Source organism: Salarias fasciatus, chromosome 20 (assembly GCF_902148845.1).
Source record: "Salarias fasciatus chromosome 20, fSalaFa1.1, whole genome shotgun sequence".
Classification (NCBI taxonomy): Eukaryota; Metazoa; Chordata; class Actinopteri; order Blenniiformes; family Blenniidae; genus Salarias; species Salarias fasciatus.
The window spans coordinates 3,700,958-3,726,521 of NC_043764.1; the positions used below are offsets into that span (position 1 = coordinate 3,700,958).

The 25,564-nt window shown below is 47.6% G+C and overlaps 1 protein-coding gene across 2 annotated transcripts in view; it reads left to right on the plus strand.

Moving 5' to 3' along the window:
• The window catches only part of prex1 (phosphatidylinositol-3,4,5-trisphosphate-dependent Rac exchange factor 1), an 87,845-nt gene that overhangs the window by 53,266 nt on the left and 9,015 nt on the right, over nt 1-25,564 (plus strand). For both annotated transcript variants that reach the window (XM_030118754.1, XM_030118755.1), the window contains exons 14-33: nt 248-323; nt 1,047-1,119; nt 4,290-4,435; nt 7,063-7,155; nt 10,134-10,282; nt 10,677-10,762; nt 12,420-12,559; nt 13,082-13,226; nt 14,204-14,379; nt 14,749-14,910; nt 15,773-15,983; nt 17,104-17,389; nt 17,965-18,183; nt 19,869-19,957; nt 20,156-20,238; nt 21,105-21,195; nt 22,085-22,213; nt 22,296-22,337; nt 23,037-23,254; nt 23,572-23,674. In XM_030118754.1, the coding sequence (XP_029974614.1) occupies nt 248-323; nt 1,047-1,119; nt 4,290-4,435; nt 7,063-7,155; nt 10,134-10,282; nt 10,677-10,762; nt 12,420-12,559; nt 13,082-13,226; nt 14,204-14,379; nt 14,749-14,910; nt 15,773-15,983; nt 17,104-17,389; nt 17,965-18,183; nt 19,869-19,957; nt 20,156-20,238; nt 21,105-21,195; nt 22,085-22,213; nt 22,296-22,337; nt 23,037-23,254; nt 23,572-23,674 (2,717 nt within the window). The remainder of the gene's footprint in view (nt 1-247; nt 324-1,046; nt 1,120-4,289; nt 4,436-7,062; nt 7,156-10,133; nt 10,283-10,676; nt 10,763-12,419; nt 12,560-13,081; nt 13,227-14,203; nt 14,380-14,748; nt 14,911-15,772; nt 15,984-17,103; nt 17,390-17,964; nt 18,184-19,868; nt 19,958-20,155; nt 20,239-21,104; nt 21,196-22,084; nt 22,214-22,295; nt 22,338-23,036; nt 23,255-23,571; nt 23,675-25,564) is intronic.

Genomic DNA, 25,564 nt, shown 5'->3' on the forward strand with positions numbered 1-25,564 from the left:
TGAGAAGCTTTGCTTGTGTCGTTTTAATGCTTTTTAAAGTTGGTTTTCGTAGCTATAAGCGTTTCCTGTTTCTCCTGAAAACATTGTCGTAAACGAGGTCTTAAGTTACTCTATTACCGAATTTAAACTAGAGTATCAGCTCAAACATCGCCGTCCGTCACACGATGATTCGTGAGTTTCTTCGTTCAACCGGCTCCGAAAACTGAAAGAAACACAATTGTGATGTCTGGTTTCGCCTCTTCTGCAGGGACAGAGACCATCATCTGAAAACCTTCAAATCTGTGGTGCCTGCAAGCAAACTGGTGGACTGGCTGGTCTCTCAGGTGAGAAAAGGACACTTTAAACTTCCCCTAATCCCAACACAAAGAGACGGCTCCAGGCTGCCAGACGATAAGAAATCAGATCGGCTGTCCTCACCGGAGCTCTGGGTCTTTCTTCTGCTCAAAATGCTACAGTTTTATATTTATTTGTCCTTATGCAGCCTTTCTCGCAGTGTATTTTTGTGACTCAGCTGTGGAGGGGAACCTATTGCAGAAATAAGATTTGTGTTTATATCAACATTGGGACATTCGCCACAATGAAAACTTAACCATTTTTGAAAAGTTTCACGTTTCCGTGGCAGCCTGGAGGGCCACTGCAGTCAGCTTTTCTTTATGAATTATTAATTCAAATGGTGAAGAATCAAACACGAAATTTTGCATCACAAATTTAAAACTCATAATTTAAAGAATCAGTAAGAAAAATTAACTTTCCGCATTGTATTCAAGCTTTTGAGACGTACCTGTAGTCACTCTGGCTTAATGCATTTGTACTTATAAATATACAATTCAAACAAGCGGCTTCCAGCAGAATCTACCTTTAGCTCAAATAAATCAATCCGTGTCTCCTTTCCTCTCGCCGCCTCTGTTCGCTGCCCGATAATGAGGACGTGTTTGTCAGAGATCGGCGTTTTCAGTTCCAGCGGTGCCGCGGCGCTCCGTGGATCCGGAGCTGTAAACAGGCATTGTGACTGACCGGCTGTGTGCGTCACTGATCTGGTTTCCCAGGGCGACTGCTCGACCCGGGAGGACGCCGTGACGCTGGGCGTGGGGCTCTGCAACAACGGCTTCATGCACCACGGTCAGTCTCACCACGACACACACGCACACACAAACACACACACACCATGTCCTTGTGGCTTTTGTCAGTAACTGGCAGTTTTCTCTCAGTTTCAGTGTCATTACTGCGCCTCACCTTCCTCCTTCATTCACACCACCGACCCGCAGAAATGTAACACACCTCCTTTGTCAGGTGCCGCCGCTGGTAAACGGCGCTGACCACGCTGCAGTGGAGCGGCTTCAGGGTGTTGAATGTAAACAGCCTTTAGCAGTGTTCCCTGACCGGAGCTGTTTGGCTTTGCTACACGGCTGTCTGGGTCGGTCCGCTGAGCCGTGACCGGCGCTGAAGCCGGTGATCTCCACTGGTCAGTGTGCTTCTGTGTGAAGAGAGGAAGTATTCAGAGTGGGAGGAAACATGATGTGGAGATGTTTAGAGACGTGTGCAAGAAGAAAAGATTAGAAAACCACCAGTTGGATGTAATTTGACTTTGGGTGTTTTTACCTTGAAATAAACTCATTTCTTTTGTGAATCAATGCTTTGCTGTCGCAGTAGCGTTGAAATATACGAGCAAGCATAAATCCCTTGTAGAGTATTTAACCGAGCGTTATTTAAAACGCTAACGGACGCTTCCAGACAGTCATATCGTCCCTCCTCCCTCGCCTCACCCAAACAGCTTCCTCCCACCGCCGTCTGTCGGAGGGCGGCTCCTGCTCTCTCCTTCCTCTGCCCCTCTTCGGGGTGTCGACCCCTCACCTCAGCCTGTCACACTCTTCAGCTCTGAGTCAGCACACCTGTTGCTCTTCACCTCCTCTCACCTCCTCTTCTTCACCTCCTGTTTTTTTTTTTTCTCTCTCTGACTTGATGGTGATACCAGAAAGTAATGCACCTGTCATCGATTTCTTTTAATAATCTGTGCATTGTTTACCCAATCGTGATGCATTATGGGGGAAATACCCAGTATGTGGAGGTGGTGACTGACTGCTCTGAGCGCCGTGCTGTTAGAGAGACATGGATCTTTGCGAGAGACATGGATCTTTGCCTCCGTGTGGCTGTTATTCGACATGAAGCACCTCTCTAAACATTGTGACAGACCATGCAAACCCTGTCATTACAGTTTAATTCCCCAGCGGCGTGGCGGCGGCGGCCTGTTCCCGCCGGGTCATGCGCCCTGCCAGGCCGCAGCAGAGGTTCATGAATGCCTCAGGAAAATAAAGATAATTAAAATGCAAGATGTTGATGCAGCCGCCAGATTTCCACCCAACTCAATGAGGTTCAGTTGAATCCACGGAGGTCGCTCACTCCTCGATACTCCAAGACGTTCAGCCGCCTCCGCCGCGGTCCAGCAGTGTCACACAGCGTTAGGGAGGTGGTTATAATCCGATGACGCCTTCAGTGAAGTTGGTTTTCTCAGCAGGAGAATTTTACACGCTGAAAGCTGCTCTAATTCTCTCACCGTGACCTGGAACTGGTTCACACCCTGAGATCAGGCTGGATCGCCCGCCGCTGTTAGAACACCAAGAGTAACGAGAAATTACAGAGACGACTGAGGAAATATGGAAAGTTAGTTTGCACAAATCCTTTCTTTGTGTTGTTCAGTCTTACCTAAGCTATGTTGGGTGTTTTGGAGGCACCCTACAGAAGGAACCAGGGACCCCAGAGAAAATCCATCTGCTTTCAGACAGAACATGCAAAATTAACAAAGAACTGAACTATTTCATCTTCAGTCGTTTCATATAAAATAAAACTTCTCTGCACTTCTGCCCGCTCCCAGAGAGTTGGCGTGTCGTCAGCTGTTCTCCGTGCTGAACCGATTTGGTAACGTGTGTGGGTGAGTGTGTGCGTGTGCGATCGGGGGCTCGGCGGTTTCCGGAGGAGCACTCCCTCCAGCTCAATAGGTGGTGTTAAGGTATTACACGGCCACGGCCTCCGTGACTCAGAGGAAATAACTCCAGCACGCTCGGCGCTGGCGCCAGGCCAGGCGAGTGGGCGTGGCAGCAGTGTGTGTGTAATGAATCTGTGGAGGCTTTTGTTCATCTGGGCTGCCAGATGCTCCTCAAATCTCCAAGCAGCTGGGTACCTCTGGCACTCTGTGTTTGCCTGTACGAGCCCCACGTCACCGATGAGAGACACACACACACACACACACACACACACACACACACACACACACACAGGATTAGGGAACGGTTGGATGTCTTGTATCTGTGAATGTTTGCGCTGCATGTCACAGATTCCTCCTGATGTGTGGCACGGACCAGATGGATTATTACTTTACTGGACTACATTTGTCAGAATGTTGCGGAATTGCTGGTGTTGCTTTGTTCCCCATTTACACGGTAATGCTTTTAAGTGAAAGCACTAAACTTTTTTGTGTTTTGGGGGTCAGTTTACAGAAGAATGGTGCTCAGAGACACTGAAAACGTTTGAAAATGGTAGTAAAGTAAACAGTTCTTCTGCACATTCAATGGACGAACAACTACAACAGTGGTGGCGTCCGTAATGCTTTTGGGACTTGGTAGTTTTGTATTTGAGTCATCTGGAATAACAATCCAACTTGGTCGTCTGTCAATGCGAGTGTCTGTGAAACTTTTCTGAAATGGAAATGCTTTTTCACCTGAAACGGTGTGTAAACAGCGTCTTAGTTCAGTCCTTTAAATAACTGTGACCAGAGAAGCGATCATAATGTCTTCATCACCTATTTGAAGGCCACATATGTTGAAATGAGGCTCAGCAGAACAGTGGAACTCCTAAACACACACACACACACACACACACACACACACACACACACACACACACACACACACACACACACACACACACCTGACTGTTTCTTCTGCCCTCTGGAGAGTCTTCCTCACCCGAAGCACACGCTGACTGCAGCCCAGATGTGCTGCACTCCCCCTCTCTTTTTCCTGCTCCAGATGTTCCTACTAGCCTCATCTGCGAATGAGCTAAATAAGCGTGAAGTTGTTTGTGTGAAGATGTCGGCGCGTTAGACTCGCTTTGGTTCAGCGCACACTTCAACATCTCCGCAGGTCTTTGACCCGCAAAACAAGACTCGGGTGCCGTTTTGGAGAACACTTAACATTCCCGGGACCCTTCCAGTCCGGGTCCAGCGCTCAGGGGGGACGTTCTGCTCGATCTGCGTTCTGACAAACTGCTGCTCACCCGATTCTTGTTTCCCTCAGTGTTGGAGAAGAGCGAGTTCAAAGACGAGTCGCAGTTCTTCCGTTTCTACGCTGACGAGGAGACGGAGGGAACCAGCAGCAAGAGCAAGCAGCTGCAGCGCAACGACTTCAAACTCATCGAAAACATCTTGGCCAAGTCCCTGGTGGTGAGCACAGACACACACAGACACACACCGACACACACAGACACACACTGACACACACTGACACACTCTGGCATCCACTACATCCTTCAGCTGAGCCTCTTCATACCTGCGTTCTCATGTGTCTTCATGTCACTGAGCTCCACGGCGAGATGTAATTAACATAACTGTACACAGATAATACCCGGCGGGTGGCGGGGCTTTGATGACTCTAAACTCCGAGGAGTTTCCTCTGATCGCTGCTCATCTTAATGAGCTTTTAGTCGCAAGCGTAATCGTAGCATAATCAAGCCCGCCGGCGGGTGTGACATTCCCGTCGCGCCGCTGCTGGGACGAGAAACGAAACCATGAGACGAAGCAGAAATGAGTTGTTCCAGCGAACGCGGCCTATAAATAAACAGTAGATTTTGATTTGACGGCATTTGGGCAAAGTGGTGCACAGAAGTGAGAAACACAGTCAGTTTGATCATTCCTCACTGTGCTGTGAGGATTTGAACCCACAGCCCAGTTCTCATTATTACAACCAGAACTTAAAAAAGAAACAGGTGTTATTCCAGTTAAGTTTTCTTGTAATTTCCTATTAATTTTTGCTTCACCGACAGCCGATAAGCTGCTGAGGGAAGCGTGAAGAAGAGAAAGGAGAAGTTTAAAAGCTGCCCGCTTTATTTTCAGGTCAGCTACTCAAAGGTGGTTTAGGAGTCGTGAGCTTATACGAGGATCATACAGAATGGAAAAAGAGTGTTTGTGTTCTTTTAATGACATTAATGTGTCGCAGTCCTGGGTAGATAAGGATCACGGGCCGTTCCAGCTCCAGTGTTGGTTTTTCGGAAGCTAAATGATCAGTGATTTATCAATCTTCAGGGAAACCCTTCAGCGTCATCAGCCTCCTCTCTCACTTCGGAGCGGGACGTTTCCTCGCCAGCTGGCTTTCTGCAAAACCAGAAAAGTTTTTCCCTCCTCTCTCTCTCCTCCTTGATTAGCAGAACTAATCCTCCCTCTTGCCTTTTATCGACACTAAGTGCAGGAACTCTTTATTTACCCCCGCCGTCTCCTCTGATAGGGAAGCACAGATTCCCACATCTTATCAGAGCCGTGCAGCAGGAAGATGGCCTCGGCAGCTGAACCAAAGCGAGCTGCTAATGCGCTCGGTGATGACAGCGTTTAACTAAGCCTCGCCCCGCGGGGGGAGTGCAATATGGGACAACAGACGTGGGACACCTGACACGCCATGGAACTCACCAATTGCGAATGGAGCGATGGTTCTGTGGGGATAGTTTGTGCGTGAGACCACCCAGACAGCCTGCCATATGCCGCAGTTTTCAATATGAAATCCTCTGGAAGAATCAGGTCAATGATGCCATTACAAATGAGCTTTCAGAACTAAACTGTGCACAGGAGTTCTGAAAAGAGGCTCTGCGAGATACAGTTCATTTGCCAGCTGTGCAGACTGTGTGTGTGTGTTTTTTGTGTGTGCACACTGGCTGGGCACACTTTGGTATATTTAAGTGCTGTGTGTGCTCGGGATGCTCTGATCACTTTTTTCAGCTCTGACAATGTGAGAGGTTACATGAAGCTGTCAGTAATCACTAGTCTTATTTAAAGGTGCTGTAGGCAGGATTTTGCTAGTCAATGCTAATTTTTCTGTGTTTTCTTTAGATTAAATGTTAGAGTATCCATTGATAATCCTTTAGGAGTGTAGCATAATTGCACTACCGCGAGGGCGCAGCGTTTCCATCTGTCTCTGTTCTGAGCTGAAAAGGAATCTCGACAGCTCCAGGTATCTTTGACCAATCAGGAGAGCCCATGAGGCTCTAACCGTGATTGGTCGAGGGGCATTCGTCACACGTTCTTGTGGGAGGAGCTTAACTTGCGTAAGGGCGTGATGTCAGAGAAAACAGGACAGGATTGGCTGTGCTGGGTTTCAAATCGCCATCTTAGATGGGTCAAATCGCCATCTTGCTTATGTGACCCTAAGCAAGATGGCGGACATGCGTAATCCTGCCTACAGCACCTTTAAGAGAGAGTGGTATCAACATCACGAGTTTATCAAGTAAGTTAGTTCTCTTACTGCAGGTAAACTGTATGGTCATCTAGTTTAGCTGTCACCTAGCGCGCTCGTTACCTCGATGGCTGGTAACCTAGTCACCAGGCTACGTTAGCGTCTGAGCATGTCTGAGTCAGCGTTTCCAGACATGTGCCTTCATGGTTTAACACAAACTGTGGGATGGATTTGGATCAGTGCCATGAGTCAGATGTCTGATCGATGAACTGCATCCATATCGGACCCGATCGGTCCCTCCTGCATATGACAGTTAAAGGTTTGCAAAGCAGCGTCAGATCACGGGCCTGTGGACGGTGTTGCTCCTTGACAGGCGCTGTCCTTCAGGTTTTATGCTCCTACCTGCCTCAACAAACCTCAATCTGATTTAATTTGTCATCTCCAAGCTCTGCAGAAAGACTGATATCCAGTTACTGAAAACAGTGCTGCAGTGAACAACACCGGCTCAGGGAGTCCAACTAAAGGAGTGTTTGGGAACGATCACTTTGCCTCTGTCTGATCCGTGGCAGTAAACCGTTGATGTTTAACTCCGGCCTGAGGTGTAATGAGGTGAATTTGTCCTTTTTGCTAGATTCACCCCGAGGAGGAGGACTATGGCTTTGAGATTGAGGAGAAAAACAAGGCCATTGTGGTGAAATCTGTCACCAGGGGCTCGCATGCAGAGGTAATGGTCAACACACACACACACACACACACACACACACACACACACACACACACACACACACACACACACACACACACACACACACACACACACACACACACACACACACACACACACACACACACACACGCACAGTCTTGTATTTCTATCCTTGTGGGGACCTTCCATTGACTCCCATTCATGTCTAGCCCCTAACCCCGACCCTTACCCTAACCCTAACCCACACCACAACAAAGCCTAACCCTAAAGAAATGTTTTTGCACTTTTAATTTTTTCAGTAACAACAACATGGTCAAGAAAACACTGTTTCTCCTACTTAGGACCGGAAAAAGGTCCCCACAAGGCACGTCGTTCCACGTTTTGCTATCCTTGTGGGGACATTTGGCCCCAACAAGGATAGAAATACGAGAACACACACACACACACACACACACACACACACACACACACACACACACACACACACACACACACACACACCGTGTCCTCGTCCTGCCCGGGGCGTTAGTTCCAGTAGGTAATGGCTGTCTACTGTTTGGACGGCTGCTGTCAGTCGGCGCTCTGTTCCCATTGGCCAGACTTGGCTCTGATTGGCCACAGAGCCATTGACACGCTTACTCACATTACCTCCAGACAAAACACACACACACACACACACACACACACAGCATCACTTACTCAGAGCCATTTAAATTCAGATATTGCCCCAGGAAAACATTCCAAATAAAATGTGCACGCTTATAATTCAGCACTTGTTCTGCGGTGATTCTGCTGGTGAGGAAATCTGCTCCTGACAGAAGAGTGACGTTTTACTGCCGGTGCTACAATATGGACAGGACAGTTTTTTCTTTTTTTCTCCCCTATCGTCTTCTGGACAGACTGACTTGCACACTGAAGACTAAAAACGATGCCTTGTTTGTGAAATCTACCATTTTCCCCATGTCCAGAAATAGAAGAGCTTTTTTATCCCCACAGTGTCTTTTTACTCTCAGCTCTCTCGTGTCCCTGTGGTTCCAGTTTCCTCATCGTGTCTGCTATTTCACTTCTTTCCCACAATGCTCCTCTCCTCAGCCAACCCTGGCTCCCTCTCCGCACTGCTGTTATTCATCCCCGTGTCCTGCGCTCCGCACAATAACAGGATTGCTGGTTGTGGCGCAGCCGGTGTGCCAGCGCAGTGAATGAAGCTCAGCTGATTCCCATGGGGCTCCAGAAAGGGCCCAGAGACGCACACTTGCACACCGAGCCCCCTTGTCACTATATCATACCGTTCTATAGAGTCACGTGGAGACCAGCGTCCACGAGCAGCCCAGTCACACACACATTCAGCCGCCGTGGCTCCTCCCCGCCGTCCCTATATCCATCCTGGGCTGTGATCCAGAGCCGGCGGGGGGGGGGCTCAGCCAAGGCCTCCCCCCCGGATGTGTGTCCAGGACACTGGACTCACACAGCGGACACACAGAGGCCGCATTATTCTCCCAACGTGACTGAAGATGTAAGAGATGACTGCCTTTAATGACACACAGCAGCCTGGGACCTGGTGTGTCTGCCGCTTTTAAAGGGACTCCGAAAAGATGCTTGACACTCTGTTGTATTTTAAGTTGTATTTGACTGTAAAATATGTTATGCAGAAGAAACATGCTTGTTCAAACCCCCTTAAACCCCTGTGGTCAGATCAATGTAGATAAAGTGCACGATATCTCTGTTTGCTGTTGTGAAAGTGTGGAAATTGAAAGCTAGCCTTGATCTGGAATTGGGTGCAAATCCAAACTGCAGCAGAAAGGAGTCTTTGGGGTAAATATCATGCAGATTAATCGCATCTCGCAGCCAATCAGGATGATCTGCTCGCCCTCCACAAAACCTCTGCTCGCATGCAGGAAACCTCACGACAAGACCGAGCAGGCCGTGGACGTTGTGAACAGCACACACTGATTTTCTCCCTCGTGTTTGTCTCTGCGCTGCTGCTCCAAGGCACAATTTACCCAACAGGGATTTGATTATGGGTAATCTGCACTTGTCAAGTGAAAACATGAATCACACCTTGTCGGGGCCAAACGCGGCTCACAGTTTAAGTCGAGAGGTGACGACAAGTCCACACATTTAAGATACTCAGAAATCCTCATTCAGAGTCATTGCACTTTGAAAAGCAGTCAAAGTAAAAATGATCACTCTCTGTTTTCTTCATTAATGGTGTGTTCATTGTATCTGCCGATAGACAGAACATGTTTTCTGAATTTTGTTCCTCCACTTTTGCTTTAAACCCGTCTTGCTTTTTGGAGGATGAACAAGATGCAGAAAACCTTCGATTCCTCCAGAAGCTCAGCAGATTCACTGTGGGCCCAACACCTGAGAAACCGATCACTGTTCTGCATGATCCAACCAGTGCTCAGCTGATGGGCAGGGTGTGGCAAATAAAATGTAATTCACCAAGAACATTAAGTAAAAGCCATTTAAAATCACACTGAAAGTTAAACTCAACACTAAATCTGCCACACACTCCAATCACAAAACCATCACCAGTTGTTGACAGCTACGATCGTTTTCAAGTCTCTGCAATCCTAACATTTAATGTTGGTATTGATTATATCATGACATTAGGCACACAGCTTTGTTTTCCCACTTGATTTTTTTTTTTAATATGTAATCAGTCACTGTTTAAGAAACTCATCAGGTTTAAATAATGTAATGAATTGCTAACTTCTGGAAACCTGTTTTAAAGACAACCAACTAAAATTAGAATGTATGAAGTTAAAAGTAATGGATCACCCGATTAAAAAACAAAGATATTCATACTTTATTCATCGTGTCTCTTTCCCACTTTCTTCCACACCGGAGTGAATCTGTGAGCCGATCGTGGCCCCAACCTGAACCTCTTCAGAGACGGCAGGTTTAAAGCAGCAGCCCACTATAAATAACGGCGTTGTGTCTGTCCGTCTGTCCGTCTGTCCGTCTGTCCGTCTGTCCGTCTGTCTGTCCAGATGGCCGGACTGCAGGTGGGCAGGAAGATCTACACCATCAACGAGGACCTGCTGTTCCTCAGGCCGTTCTCCGAGGTGGAAACCATGATCAGCCAGGCCTTCTGCATACGGCGCTCGCTGCGGCTGCTGGTCGCCACCAAGGCCAAAGAGTGAGGGGCGCACGCACACACACACACACACACACACACAGTCTTGTATTTCTATCCTTGTGGGGACCGTCCATTGACTCCCATTCATGTCTAGCCCCTAACCCTGACCCTTACCCTAACCCTAACCCACACCACAACAAAGCCTAACCCTAAAGAAATGTTTTTGCACTTTTACTTTTTTCAGTAACAACAACATGGTCAAGAAAACACTGTTTCTCCTACTTAGGACCAGAAAAAGGTCCCCACAAGGCACGTCGTTCCACGTTTTGCTATCCTTGTGGGGACATTTGGCCCCGACAAGGATAGAAATACAAGAACACACACACACACACACACACACACACACACACACACACACACACACACACTGGTCTGATTGGCTGTTCTCTCATAGGATTGTGAAGATCCCCGACAACCCGGACAGCCTCTCCTTCCGACTGTGCGGCTGTGCGCCGCCTCACGTGCACGCCGTCAGGAAAGGTGAGAGCCAGTCGGGCCGGATCCACCAGGAGTATCAATCACATTCTCGTTCAGGCGCCACAACTTCACCAGTGAAATAGAAACAACAATTTATTTTTTCTTAGTTATGGTGTAGAATATATGTGCTGAAAAAGTCGATATTTTTGCAAAGCCAAACAACAAATTATCAAAAATTACATCAATGTCAAAATGAAGCCAATTTGAATGAAACCTCATAGAGTAAAATACAGTGAAATGTCCAAAAAAAAAAAAAAAAAAAAAAGTTGCATTATGGGTGTTTTAGCACCCTGCCAGCATGGCTTTGAGGCTAGTTTGATAGCAGCGAAGTTGCCATCATTCATCTCAGGTCTCCCTGTTGTTGTTTCAACTCCTCTTAAGAAATGTGTTTTTTTTTTTTTAAAAAAGTCAATGTTTTCTTTGAAATTTTTATAATTTATTTGGTGGTTTGATCCTGGATTGGAGCCTCCTCTGGTCCAGTTTTTGGCCCACGGGCCTTATGTTTGACACCCCCTGGTTTACATCTCATTGTGAACTATTGAGTGGCCTCTTATTATCAGTGTCAACAGTCTCAGTAAAGTCCTCACACACTCTCAGGTGTGTGAGGACAACATCACCAGCTCGGCGTTTTAACAGTTTACAGCTCCAGTTCAGTTTCAAACGTCTCATATTTCTCTCAGCACCAGATATGTTTGAACGTATTTGCAGGTTGTGGCTCTGTTATTGCTGCGTCGGTGCTGGTAAACGTGTCCGGAGCTTTTACAGCATCAGAATGACAAATAATTCAGAGTGAATTTGGGGAAAAGATGAGGTAACCGGAGCCTGGAACCACCTGCTGCACTCTGCTTTTACTGAGCCGCTGTTGGGTTTTTATGGCCACCTGTCAGCCAGACAGGCTGCATTTGGAATTCATTTGGCTAAAGAGCCTCAACTCAACTTCTAAAGCACACTTGTAGAATCAATAGACGACTGAAAAGACACCGACACTTATTTTCTCCCTCCTCATTCCTCCCGTTCTGCCTTTACAGCCCTCCAGCCAGACGTTTGCAACGCGAGGACTAGAAATAGAAAAAATGAGGGATTTGTGTTTAAAAAGGGATGAATCCAAATGTGTAATCCAGACGGCACTTGGAGACGACACAGGAACAGCGAGGGGCGGGTCGCCCGGCGGTGCAGGCAGGAAATGCGATCCCCTGATTCTTCTTTCCTCTATTACTCCCTCTCCACTTTCTCTCCCTCCGCTCGGTTTCCTCGTGCCCAGTGTGAGCTGCTCAGTTTTTATTTGCTGTTTTCTGGTCTTAAATCAGTCTCCCCCTGCGCCGGGGTCAAGCAGCCCCACAGTTAGGTAATTGCTGGCACCCCGGGGTGGAAGTGATGCCTCGGCTGGTATTTTTAGATGGCAGGATGAAGGTGTTGATTGGACTTCCAGGCTGTAAAGCCATTAGTAGCTGGAGGAAGCGTGTTAAGACACTGAACCAAACAATTTGCTCTTTTCCTGAAGAAGCACAGGGATCAAGGTTGTGCAAAGACATAAAATCCAAAGCTTGTTAATTTAATAAACGTGCTGTGATCTAAGTATTTGTGAGAATTGCTTTGTTTTTCAGCTCCCTCTTGTTGCGTTGTGTGTTTTTGACGCCACCCTGTGATCCTGTCGCTGCAGGCTGGGAGGCGGTGGGGGCGGGGCTTCAGCCGGGTCAAGTTGTCCTGAAGGTCAACGGCAACAACGTCAATCACAGCGACTTCCAGGAGGTCCTGGAGCACTTCAGCGCTCAGCACACTCACCAGGAAGCTCCAGAACCGGTGAGAACCACGTCACGTCACTGCACGGACCAAAACGAAAAGAATCCGCTTTATTCTCATTGCAGCCGGCCTGAGGAGCCACAGCTTCTACTCAAACTCGGTGCCACATGATTAAATACAAATCGAGTCGCTTTGACGTTCCCCCAGAGCGATTCCCGCCTCCAGGTGGTATTTCGGGAGGCGCCAGGCAGAGGGTCCTCCTCACAGTCCTGGACTTGTTTTATTTGCTGACCACCCTCCTCGCTCAGCCGAGCAGCCGGCCTTCTGGACTGCTTCCAGTCAGCGTTTGCTGGTTCATTTAACGGCAGGATAGATTAACCTGGGACCTTGTAAATGTGACTGACCGCAGTGTCGAGGCTGATTAGGTCCAGTCGGCTGTAAAGTGCCTGCTTCCCCAGAGCGGTTAGAGGAGGATGTGTGACAGACAGCACTAAGCAGCCATGCCGACGCTCTGAGGCGCCGGTAAAACGTCACATGACCATCGGCCAGTGGGAAGTTTGAGCGTGAATGTGTTCCTTGCAGTGTCACTGGGTGTACCGAGCGTTCGAGGACGTGGACGAGCTGCAGAGAGAGCGGGCTGCGGGCGAGAAGGAGGAGAGCGCCTTCAGGCCGTATCCGGTGGAGAACGGCTCCGACCACGAGGAGGAGAACGGCACCAACGGAACAGGTGAGAGCGAGCGCTCTGCTCTCACTCACTTTAACGCCTCTGCTGCGGACATCTGGGAAGGTTTTTGCTGGATTTTTCCAGAGGAACTTCCAGTGCATTTCAGTGATTGATGGTATTTAATGACGACCCTATATAAGTATCATGGAGTTTCTCTAATTTTTGTACCTGACATCACGTCAAACTGGATCTCTGGGAAGTGACTCCAGCAATCATCAGCTTGATCTGATAAACTAACCCTGCATGGATGTTCTACCTCGACACATTACGGCTGTAGGAGCGTTCATCTTACTGTATACACACTCAGTGGACGATTTTTTTTTTCTTGCACTACGGGCAGGATACACACACTCCACAGATGTGCAGCATACGGTTTGCTTTTACATGTGTCAGTACTGAAAGGATTTATAATGTTATTGTGAGTCTCTAAGAAACAGGGGAGGAGCTTTCGTTTGAACATATGTGCTTTAGATCTTTGCTTCACCAAGATTGTTGAAGACATGCTGCCACCAATTTACGAGTTACACACGAAAAGCCTTCCTATGTGTGTATTCTGATTTTATGATGTTCCTTTTAGATATGTTTTTGTGACAGGCGCTTTCTGTCATTCACAGCTCAAAAAACATGTATTCTCATAACTTTTCTAATAGCTTTTGTAGTTTCTGCCTCTATCAGACACTTTCTTTCCTGATTGTTCAGGATAAATAAAGCTGAATTGAATTGGATTTCTGGAAAGCCTCTAATCAATAATCCATCCAGTGTGCAGCACTGGGTGTTCAGTAACAGAGCTACTGCTATACTGCTATACTGAAACGTGCAACCATCACTGGTGATGGTTGCACGTTTTGGTTCTGTTAAATTTCAAACATGAGATCAAGCAAACACATCTCATGCGACAGGGTTTTTTTTAAAGTGAAACATATCCCCTTTTCAAAAACGTGAATGTCTGCTGAGTAATAAGTGGAAACTGTGACCCGCAGACCTCCGGCTGGCCCGACTCTCCCTCCTGGACGACCTGCCTCTGGTCAGCCTGACGGTGGACAACGTTCACCTGGAGCACGGCGTGGTCTACGAATACGTGAGCACTGCGGGCATCAAGAGCCACGTTCTGGAGAAGATTGTTGAGCCTAAAGGATGTTTCAGCCTCACTGCTAAGGTAGGTAACGGCTGAAGCTAACAGCTGAGGCTAAGCTTTAGGGCTAAAGCTAACAGCTGAAGCTTTTGTTTGTTAATTTCATCCCTGTTCCAAAGTTTGAAATGTGATATTGAGAAGACATCCCACCTCAGGGTTTTCAGTCCTACTTTTATTGAAGCATGAAAACCTTTCATTTGTTGAACATTAATGCAGCTCAGACGTCTCTGAGGATCATGTATCATCAGGATTCTGATATTTGATCAGGTTGTAATATGAGGAGACAGAAGGATTTCTTGGACTTCCTGCTGGTTTCACCAGTTTGCGTCATGAAACCTGATTGTTGGTTTTCGATCAGATGTTGGAGTGATCCATGTTTCTTTGTCTCTGCAGATCCTGCAGGCGTTTTCGGACGATGACAGCCTTTTCGTTCGTAACTGCAGCCAGCTCATCTCCCAGAGCGACCGAGTCGTCACCATGCCGCAGTTCGAGTTCAGGCAGATCTGCGACACCAAACTGGAGAGCATCAGGCGGCGGATCAGCAGCTACCAGCAGGTACTGACAGACATCCTGACTTCCCCCACAGGAGCCGTACTCGGAGGACAACTACCGATTATCTTCTCACTGTCGAAGCTTCAGTCTGATGTTCAGAGTAGAAAGAATTGAGAAGCATAACTTCTTAGTTCTAATTAGCTGTAAACCCTTCTTCATTAAAGAAATTCTTTTCTGTCAGTTATTCATTTTATCTACTGCTGCATAAACAGTAATTCATACATGAAGTAAGAATAAATGTACAAGGTGAACGGTGAATTCCTTTTCTGTTCTCTGTCAGTGGAAACTTGAATGACTGTTCCAGTGACTTACCGAATAAACTGAAACAGAAAAACCTTTTTTAAGGTGAAACTCCCTCCTGATGAATGAATAATTTAAATAATCTTTTATACCTTATTTGAGCTGTAAAGATTTTCACAATATCTTTAAAGCTGAATAGTTTGTACTTGTTGAATCTTGTGAGATTTTGAAGGCTGGTTAATGATCAGAGTGAAGTCTGGTAGCTGTTGCTAGCAGTGTGTTTAGTAGGATAAGAAAAATGAACCATATGAAATGTGGCGTTGATTTAATGTCCAAAATATTATTTGCCTCTTTTATCACTGCAGTACTTCCTGAATTTTTGGGGTTTTTTTTTTTGTGTCTTTATAGTATGAAAATTCCTGGTTGTTCTACCTTCTGTGATTACACCCAGTTAAGGAACTGTTTCAATTGAACAAAAATAGTTTTCATCTTGATGCATCTGTTATGCAGTCGCCAAAAAACACACTGACTCGTCATGTTTATCCTAAATTTGGAATGCTTTACTTTATATGTGACAGAAATTCAAAATCATGGGTGACCTGTATTCGTGCCTGTTTTTTCCCAGTTTGCCCTGGAACTGAGGAACAAGGTGTGGCCGTCGTCCAGGCAGGCCGGCGCTCGAGCCCACCCTCTGGGCTGCATGGACTTCGTTCCCACCAACTGCCACGTCAACCTGATGCAGGTCTCGTATCCTAAAAGCACTACCTCCGCCGGCAGGACCTTCAGCATCCGCTTCGGCCGCAAAAACTCCCTCTTCGGCCTGGACCCCGATCAAGGTGAGAGCGAAGCGCAAACCGAAAGAGGCGGAGAAACTTCGTCGCGATCGCAGCTTAAGCTAAGCTGCTCTGAGCTCTATCCTTTTTATGATAATATAGCTTAACCCACTTAACACTAGCTTAGTGATCATTTTGACTAATTACCCTCCATGACCATCTAAATCCCTCAGCGCAGTGATGGGAAACTCCAGCGCCAGCATCCCATAGTAGCCATGAGGTCTCAGCCAGCGTTCCCACAGTAAATTAGATGAGTGGTTTGCCATTAAGACTCCATTAGCCCCGGGCCAAGCTCCAGCTTTTGACACACCAAGTCAATGAACGATGTCTGCAAAAGACGGAGCCTGAAGGCAACCGGGGAATGTGTGCCGTTCAGTCTGCTGAGGTCCAGGAGGAGGGGAAAGCGTGGCCAGCTGAGTCGAAATGCACCGTCAGGAACAGAACGAAAGCTGGAGTCCAAGAGGGAGAGGTTCCTTCTGCACAGACACAGAAATGAAGAATGCTCTCATTATTTTGCGTGGCTCGGCTTTACGGTGACGGAGCCTGAACCGCTGAACTCCCCCTACCCTCAGAAAATATGTAAATGTATCGCAGCTGTCTAGACACAGCACAGCTCGCTCTGTTCCAAGAAGCCTCGTCCTCATCTTCCTCTCGATCCAGCTGCCAGTCACACATCTGCCTCACACTTGTATGGCAGAGACGGCGAAGGTTCTGCCTGCTCAACCACATTACAATCATAGAGAGGACTCCGCTCTGACTGGACAGTAAGAGACAAGACTTTATACCTGAGGCAGTAAAAACATTCCTCTTCCACCACGCAGCATGTGGACTGCACTGAAAACGGGGACTTCTGGATTCGATGTCAGTTTGCTCTCTGTGGATTGATCAGTTTCCTTCACAGTCAGAGTTATTGTTGTAGCTTTGGTTGGAATTTCACCCAGAAAAACAGTTTTGCTTCCCGGTCTTGCATATCAGCTGCTTAAGTGCCCTTTAAGAAGTTGTTTTCATCAAAACCAAATGAAGAACAGACAAGAGCATGACTGCGTAGCTTTGGAACATCTGGGTTTTATAAAGCTGTCAGAGAGAAGTCCTCTTCATTCGGTTCTCCTCTGCTCTCCTGCAGCACAACTCAACCCCATGTCCCACACTCAGCACTGCATGACCAGCATGGGGGCGCCGTCCTGGAGCTGCTCGGGCCTGGAGGGCGACGAGGCCGACGGCAGCGGCGACGTGTCGGTGGATGGAGGCGACGGCGGGCCGGACGCCCGGCGGAGCGGCCACGGCGAGGGAGGCTTGAGTTTCCTGCTCAAGCAGGAAGACACGGAAACGCAGGACGCCTACATCCAGCTGTACAGCCGCCTGGATGTTGCCGTGAGGGAGATGAGGCAGTACGTCGCTCAGATCGACGTGTAAGTGGCCTGAAGTGTGCTCACACCACAGACGTTTTCACTTGTCACTTGAAAACACACGAAGAGTGTTTGCTTCCTCCCTCTGCTGCTGTTCTCAAGTGAGTCGACTGTTTTCGAAGCAGTCTCGGTGACATTTAGGGATCTTTTGCGTAAGAAGTCAGGAGCTGCAGCCTGTTTCGTCAGCCTCTCTTTGTCCGTCTGCCCTCTGCCTTGTTTAAAGCCCAGGATTCACAAAAGGAACATTCTTCAGGCCCAAAATATTTATGGGTCGAACTCGGTACAGGAACAGGGAGTGAGGCCAGGATAACATCAGGAGAAAGACACACATATTGTGTGTCTGTCCTGAGGAAAGGGTGTGACAAAGCAAATGAATGCATGTGTATGTTTCACTGTGGGGATGTATTTGCCAAGTGGAATTTAAAATAAATACCGTCTCAGTATAAAAAAAACTAAATTCACAAAGTCACTGCCAAAATCTAATATTTTGTGGTCGGTCTGAACTGACCGGAGCCACCTGATGCACGTTCTGTCAGGCTTCCGGATCACATGCTTGTGTTGTTTTGTCTCCCCTCCAGCCTGTTGTCGTCGATCACCGAGCCCACGCAGCTCCAGGGGGAGGGAGGGGAGCCGCCGGTCTACGAGCCCGGCCAGCCCCCCTCTCTGGCCCCCTGCGACGACGGCTGCGACCAGGACAAAGTGGAGCACGGCGGCATTAAGCGGGTCTGCTTCAAGGTGAACGAGGAGGACCAGGAGGACTCGGGACACGACACCATGAGCTACAGGGACTCCTACAGGTGACTGGCGAAAGACCGACGGCCTCCGCAGACTGGGCTCATACTTAGCTGACTGGAAACACAGTGGAAAATGCTTTGGAGTTGTCATTATTTATGTTTTTTTACTGCGTTCACAACTCTGCATCAATCCAGATGCAAACTCACTTTCTATAGTACTGATTACTCCTCATCACACACCTGGATTTTCAGCTGTTGACTCCATAAAACATAACAACAGCTTTTAAATCCTTTTCCTTCACTCCACAAACCTTTAATGCATCTCATTTCCCTCCTTTTAAAGATCACAATTCATTCCAGATGTTGGCACTCTGACTCAGATCGAAGGCTAAAAATGACTTCAAAATGTTTCGGTCAGATCTGGTTATGTCATTTGCTTGTTGTGAGTTCATTCAGATGTTCTCTCTGTCTGAGTGTGTGTGTGTGAGCGAGAGGGAAAGAGACAGAACAGAGTGTGTGTGTGTGTGTGTGTGTGTGTGTCTGGGCAGCACTCCACTGAGCTCCACCCTCCACCACCCACTAAGATGCAGTTATTGGTTGTTGGTGCGGTGGGCTGGTGTGTAATACAGCCAAATGTTTGGGGCGCGGCCTCCTCTCCCACTCTGTCATTAGGGCTCTGGCCACGCCACGTGAAATGCAGCTACCTCATCACAATGAAATGTCAAGGAAAATGCAGCCTGCTCAATGTGTGGGACACACACACACACTCGCACATGCAGATACACACACACACACTGAGTTGTTTACGCAGGCTTTAGAAACCCATTGAGACTCCTTTCAAGGTATCGGTGTGAGGTTGCTCTGACTGCAGAGGAATCGTCAAACTTGTTAAATCGTACCGGCGATGAAATGTGTTTGGTCTCCTCTGTACTGCTGAGAGAATCAGACATTAAAGCCCCGGGCGGCGTCGGGCGGCGCCGGGCCGCAGCACAGAGCTCAACAGTCAGAGGTCAGTGGTGGAGGAGAACCGAGGACAACAGAGGCTGGCACACACACACACACACGCGCACACACACACACACACACACACACACACACACACGCAGTACATGAAGCCCAGGATGACCCAGCAGGTGACCTCCAGGACCCCTTCCCCCCGTCACCCAGCCAGACCTGATGGCAGCAGGGCAGACGGAGGCAGGGCGGCTCTCTTCTTGCCAGTCGTAGCTCCCGGGCCATTTGTCTGGGTAATTCAGCCGGTGAATCATTCACAGCCGCCTCCCGGGGAACTGTGAGGATGCACATTTAAAACCATGTATAATTTGAACCACATAAATTTTCCACATGCCTCCCGGTGATCGTGTTGAGTCACGTAGATGTACGACTATAAATACCAGACCCAGTCATTTCGCGCAGATTTTGGGTTGTTTGCAGACACAGCAGCATCGTTGGAAAACATCAGAAGAGCGTCTTCATGAAGGACTGTGTAAACGCAGAATGATGTGTGCTCACATTATCCATCAAATCTCCGAGAATCTAATACAGCTGAAGTTGACTGAACGCTCCTCTGTGTAAACCAGCAGCCGCTCCTGTTATGAGAAATGCTTAATTGCATTTGGCACAATCTGATGGATTATTCTGCAGCCTAATTAGACTCCGCGGCCTTGGAAATTATATCTGCGGTGCAAAAACTGAATGAAGCCTTTGCTTCCCGATGCCATTTGACTGTTTTTGTTTGTCTTTCGCAGTGAATGCAACAGCAACAGAGACTCGGTGCTGTCCTACACCAGCGTGCGAAGCAACAGCTCCTACCTGGGGAGTGACGAGATGGGATCAGGTGAGAGGCAGTGTTTCCTTTTGGCCCAAAATCTATGATCTGAGCTTTTAGTCCATTCTTATCAGTGGCATTGATCAGAATTCATGTTGATAGATGCAGATGCAGATGCTCTGATGAAAATGAAGACTGATGTCTATGATATGAATGTATGTGGACCCCCCCCCCCCCCCCCCCCCCCCTGTTTTTTCCGTCTGCTAGGAGATGAGCTGCCGTGTGACATGAGGATTCCCTCCGACAAGCAGGACAAGCTGCACGGCTGCCTCGAGCACCTCTTCAACCAGGTGAGGCGATGATGGCTCGTTCCCTGTTTGAAGCCAAGTTTGGCCAAAGAGTCAAGTATTGATGGTAATAATTCATTTGAGTGGAAAAGACATGCTTAAAAGTCATGGCTGAGCCCGATAAATTTCACATCAGCCCCTCGTAGGTGCCCATATATAGTCAACTGCTTCTGGACAGAGTAGAAACGTAGAAACCACTTAATCTCAGCGCTGTTGTAAATGAAGCCTTCAGAGAGGAGATTTAAAGAGACCTAAACCAGGAGTTTGTTTTAAAGAGAGGATGAAGTAAGGGGCTCCATGAAGGTACACAAGTTTTATTTACTGTGAAACACAAAAAGCTGAAGCTATTAGAAAATAAATCCTGAAAAAAGTGCACACAAAGCCGCCTTTAAACCCAGCCAGTGACTGAGAGACGGGGAGATAGAGAAACAAGCTACACACATGTCGGCATCAGCCATTTGGAGGAGATCATCATGATAACAATCAGCCCACATCTGGGCCGAGTTACCTCACGTAGCTCTCAGTCTCCCGGTCGGGAATCAGCTTTTTCTCTCTCATCTTTCACTTGACCTCCTTTCTTTTTCCCCTCTTCTTCTTTCAATCTTCTCTTCCCCTCACACGCAGCCTTTTCCTGATACACGCTTTGATCTTCTCGTAGCATTTGATGTCCCCCGAGTGCTTGTGGGGTGCACACACTCCGCCACATGCAAATAGCAGCTGAGGGGGGCAGCAAACACGAGCCCTGATGTAGTTACAGCTGAACACGGAAAGAAACGGGGTATTTCAAAAGAGTAAACAAAACGTATGGAGCTGAGAAAAACAGCGGTCAGTCTCTCTGAATGTGTTTGTGCCGTTATGTGTGAACGCAGGTCGACTCCATCAACAACCTGCTCAAAGGATCGGTCATGAGCAAGGCATGCGAGGAGACCAAGCACTTTTACTCAGACCACAGCCAGCCAGGTGTGTATTCTGTGTGTGTGTGTGTGTGTGTGCTGAACTGAGAGCTCTGTTTGAAAAGGTTGTCTGAGTTTTTCTTCATTCTCTAACAGCGTTTTAATTTGTGTAAAATGCCCAAACTGGCCTGCTCCAGTTTATCTCAGCTGTCACTCGATCTCATCTCTGGTTCATCTGTCATTTTCCAAATATACGTCCTGTGGGCAGCTTCTCCAGCCAGACAGTCATCTCTGGTCTGACTGATGATATTGCAGGGTCGAAAAATTACATAGCAATCATCAATAAATGCATTTCTCCAATAAGAGTAACTGCTGTTCGTGCTTTTTCCACTGGAGGCGCTCTATCCACATCAAACTGGCATACATAACAACAGTGAGACGCAGAACTGATCAGCAGATTTCAGCCAAACGTTGCAATAGAAGCTATTTGTTTGGTTGTAGAATTCGATGAGTGTTAAAGTCATACTATGAGTGTGTGAAGAACTGCTGCCTGAAGGCTGCTGAATGTGTGCAGCTTGAGAAGCAACAAGCTTTTTACCGGCGTTGCTCTAAAGAACATGACTTCAGGTTGTAGATTTAGTGGTTTTCAGGAATCGCTTGTATTTTTTTGGTCTAAAACCAAAAAGAATTTTCCCTTTCTCATGGATTGTTATCGTGCTCTAATTTTATTTTCTGAACTGAAATGAGTTTGACATTCTGGTTTCAGAGTTTTCCGCTGTCGAGCTTCCGGCTCCCAAACCTTGGACTGCCCTGCCGCTTTCTTCACTTTGCTCTGACTGTTTTCTTTCAGCAGATTTATCATTAAGAGGAGTTTTTGTCTTTGGATGGTGCTGTATCAATCAAAGTGACTTTCTTTCTTCCTTCTCTCTAAAATGTTCCTGGTTTGTTGTGAACAGAGTTTCGTCAGACGGAAGACTGGACGGTGCGCTGTCGTTGCATCATCCACAAAAACATCCAGGAGGACCCCTGGAACCTCCCCACCTCCATCAAAACGCTGGTGGAGAGCCTGCAGAGATTCGTGGACGGTGAGTGGACCAGGCCGTGCACACGCCCCTCTCCACGTGCTCGGACGCCGTCACTCACTCCATCCTGTCTTTCCTTCTCCAGATGGGAAGAACCAGCTCCTCCTGGCTCTGCTCAAGTGCACAGGTACGCCAACGCGTCGGAGCAGAGCGGTGTCAGATAATCACATGCGATGGATTTTCCACTGAATGACCAGAAGCGACGAGCTGAGCAGCCGCTCAGGAAAAAGGCCTCATAAGTGCAGCATTCAGGGGTCTTTGCAAATGAGATCATCCAGAATATGAAATTACAGTCACCTTCACACCAGGAAATCTTCAGATCTCGCACATCTTTGAAATATATTAACTTTTATGAAAAAGATTTATTTGAAAGGAGGCCGTCTAAAAAGCCTCTTGTATCCCGTGTGCTTAATTAAAAAATATAAAGCTGTGTAAAGTCAGGTTTCGTCCTGAAGTGAAAGCTTTCAGCTGTGCTTTTAAATCCGAAGAAGGATCATATTCGGGTTGAGGCCAGTTGTTCTGTGGGTTTGTGCCGAAGCGGCGGCTCGCGTTGATGCCGTCGTCCCTTTGAACTGTGCCCAGCGGCATATGGCGCTGGTTAGTGGGAGATCTCCCCTCGGGGGGGATTCGGGCCAGTGGAATAAAGTGTATGCATCAGTGAGGAAGGTTACAGGAGGAGGGCTGGACGTCTCTCCTCCCGATGCCCTCTGACCTGCTCACCTCTTCCTGTCATGCGTCTCCTTCTGTCTTCTTCCGCCTCGTCCTCCCTCCGCTCCACCGTCGCTGCCTGACCTGTTCGCCTCTGCTCCCTGCCCTCCACCGCCAGACACGTCTCTGCAGCTGCGCCGGGACGTGATCTTCTGCCAGGCGGCCACGGGCGCCCTCTGCACGCTGGCCGAGCAGCTGCTGACGGCGCTGCGCTCGCGCTTCAACAACGCCGGCGAGTACCAGGAGGACAGCAAGGAGACCAGCCGGAAGTGGCTGGAGCAGATCGCCGTCATCGGCGTCTTGCTGCACTTCCAGTCCACCCTGGCTCCACACCTGGTGAGAGCAGACTGAACACCAGGCTCTGCTGAGCTGATCGAGGTGATGGGTGGACAGATAGAGGGGCGGGATGTTCTTTCTCAAGTTGGTGGTTACTTTGGTTTTTTTTAGGTAACTTTACTTCGGTTTGAAGACTTAAAAGTCGAAACTCTTCCTTTCTGATCGAAAGCCTACAGATGCAGGTTCAAACAAACGTCATTTTTCACATTGTCCGTCTGATTGGAGCTTTTGCAGCGTTCTGACCGTGCAGCTGTCTCAGGACTGTGCCAACTCTCTTCCTGGTGCCACTTCTGAGCGTTCTTTCTCTGGTCTGGCAGAAAGAGGAGCGCACCATGCTGGAGGACACCAAGGCAGCCCTGTTGGATTTGGACAAAGTCACTGTGTTCTTCAGGCAACTGGAGGACGAGTGTCTCGTCGCAAGTAAGAACCCATTCAAACGGCTCTGCTGCTAATGAGCAGCTGTATGGTTTTCACCGACTCTGAATGATGCTCTTTTATGCAGATTCGTGGTCACTGGTGAGGGTGAAATTGCCATATTTCATCCTGCAGATTTCATTTTCTTGTCATTGGAGGGCTACTGAATAGGGAGTAAAAAAAAATCCCACCAGTGTAATTGCTCCATAAATCATGTGAAACAAGGGCAGAACGTGCAGTCTCTTCAAGTCCGGGTTTCATTACAGATAACCCAGCGCCTCCTGACAGTGGGAGGGCTTTATTTAAACTTCAGTGGTGCTCGAGAGAGGACATCAGCATTCTAAACACCCAGTCGTGTGGAAAAGCATGTCTAGACATTTGTATGTATCCTCTTGAAATAATGCTGAAACATCCAAACATGGGTCTTAATATGTGATAGTTTGTGAAACCACACCTGGCATGATTAAAACCTGATACATTATCTCATGCCTCTGCTAAAGGGTTGTTTAGTTTTGTTTTTTGGTGTTGGAGTTGGTGCTGTGATGATACCAAGAGCTCTCTAAAACCTTCAGAGAAAACTTTCGGGGTGGAGATTTAAACAAGTGACTTTAAAAGACTAAACAGTTTATTCAGGACTAAAAGCTTCAGCAGAGCAGCGTACAGATCTGCTCTCAGCTGTGGGATTTCATTAGAACAACAATACAACAGCATCCACTAGTGGCCCAGCGTGAAAACCACTGTGTTTGCAGTGTTCATGGAGCCATTGTGAACTTCTTCATGTACTGTTCATGTGCAGTTAATGACCTGGACACAGTTTTGCCTCTGAATCATCTCGCTGTCTGCATTCAGTGAAAGTACTCCGGGTTGCCGGAAGATTCTAAAAGCCAGCAGATACAAAAGAAGCCTGCGTCCTGACTCAGTCCTCCTTTCAGCAGGCTCAATGTGGTCAGCAGAGATTGCAGCTCAAAGGAAAAGCACAACACGCACTTCTCATTTTGGGAGGCAGAGCCATATACAAGGCGGGAATTTACTTTTCTGGGTTAATGCTTTGCGGCAGAGTCTATCCTGTGTGTGTGTGCGTGCACACGCATACACACACACATGCATCTACTGGTTCTTCAAAAGGTGCTTAAATCTGCTGCGAGGCCCCGTATCCCCACGGTGATGTGAAAACTCATCTCTGCTGAAGCTGCATGTCAGCCAGACTGCTGCTCTGCAGGTAGACGGGTTTGTGGCGTCAGACGCCGGAGGATGGATGTTATTGATTTACTAATAGCAGGAACGATAGGTAACGCTCCGGCATGTCAGCACTGCGCAGTCTGAAGCGCCACAGCCAGACTCCGCAGGATTACGTCTTGATAGGTTCTCCGGGAAAGAGCAGTGACCCTAAAGGTTGCACAGTAAAGGTCATCCTCTCCATTTTCTGAGAAGCGCTCATGTGTCACTGCTTCCAAATGTTAGATTTATGAATTATTGCAGTCACGCTTTGTTTATAGCATCCGATGAAGAGGATGCTCGGCACTCATCATATATTTATGACACTTTCAGCTGCGGGAAGAGATGGACTCAGTCATCTAGCAGATCTTGACAACAAGAGCTTTTTACTGTAAATTCAGCAAGAATTTGATGTTTTTTGCAACAAAACTTACTAATATTTGTTCAGTAGAAATTATTGTGGTGTTTATGATTATGAATCAAACTTTAGCAAAAAAATAACAATTATATGGACTTGAGTTACAGTATTTTTAGAGTAAATGTATGAAAGTTTGTCATATATCTCAAATTGAAAGCACAAAAAAATTCAGCAAAGCACTGTTTTGAAAGATGGTCCACAGAAGAATTACAAAATTCAACATCCTCCCCAGACTGTTATTGGAAGTGACTCTTAATTCACCA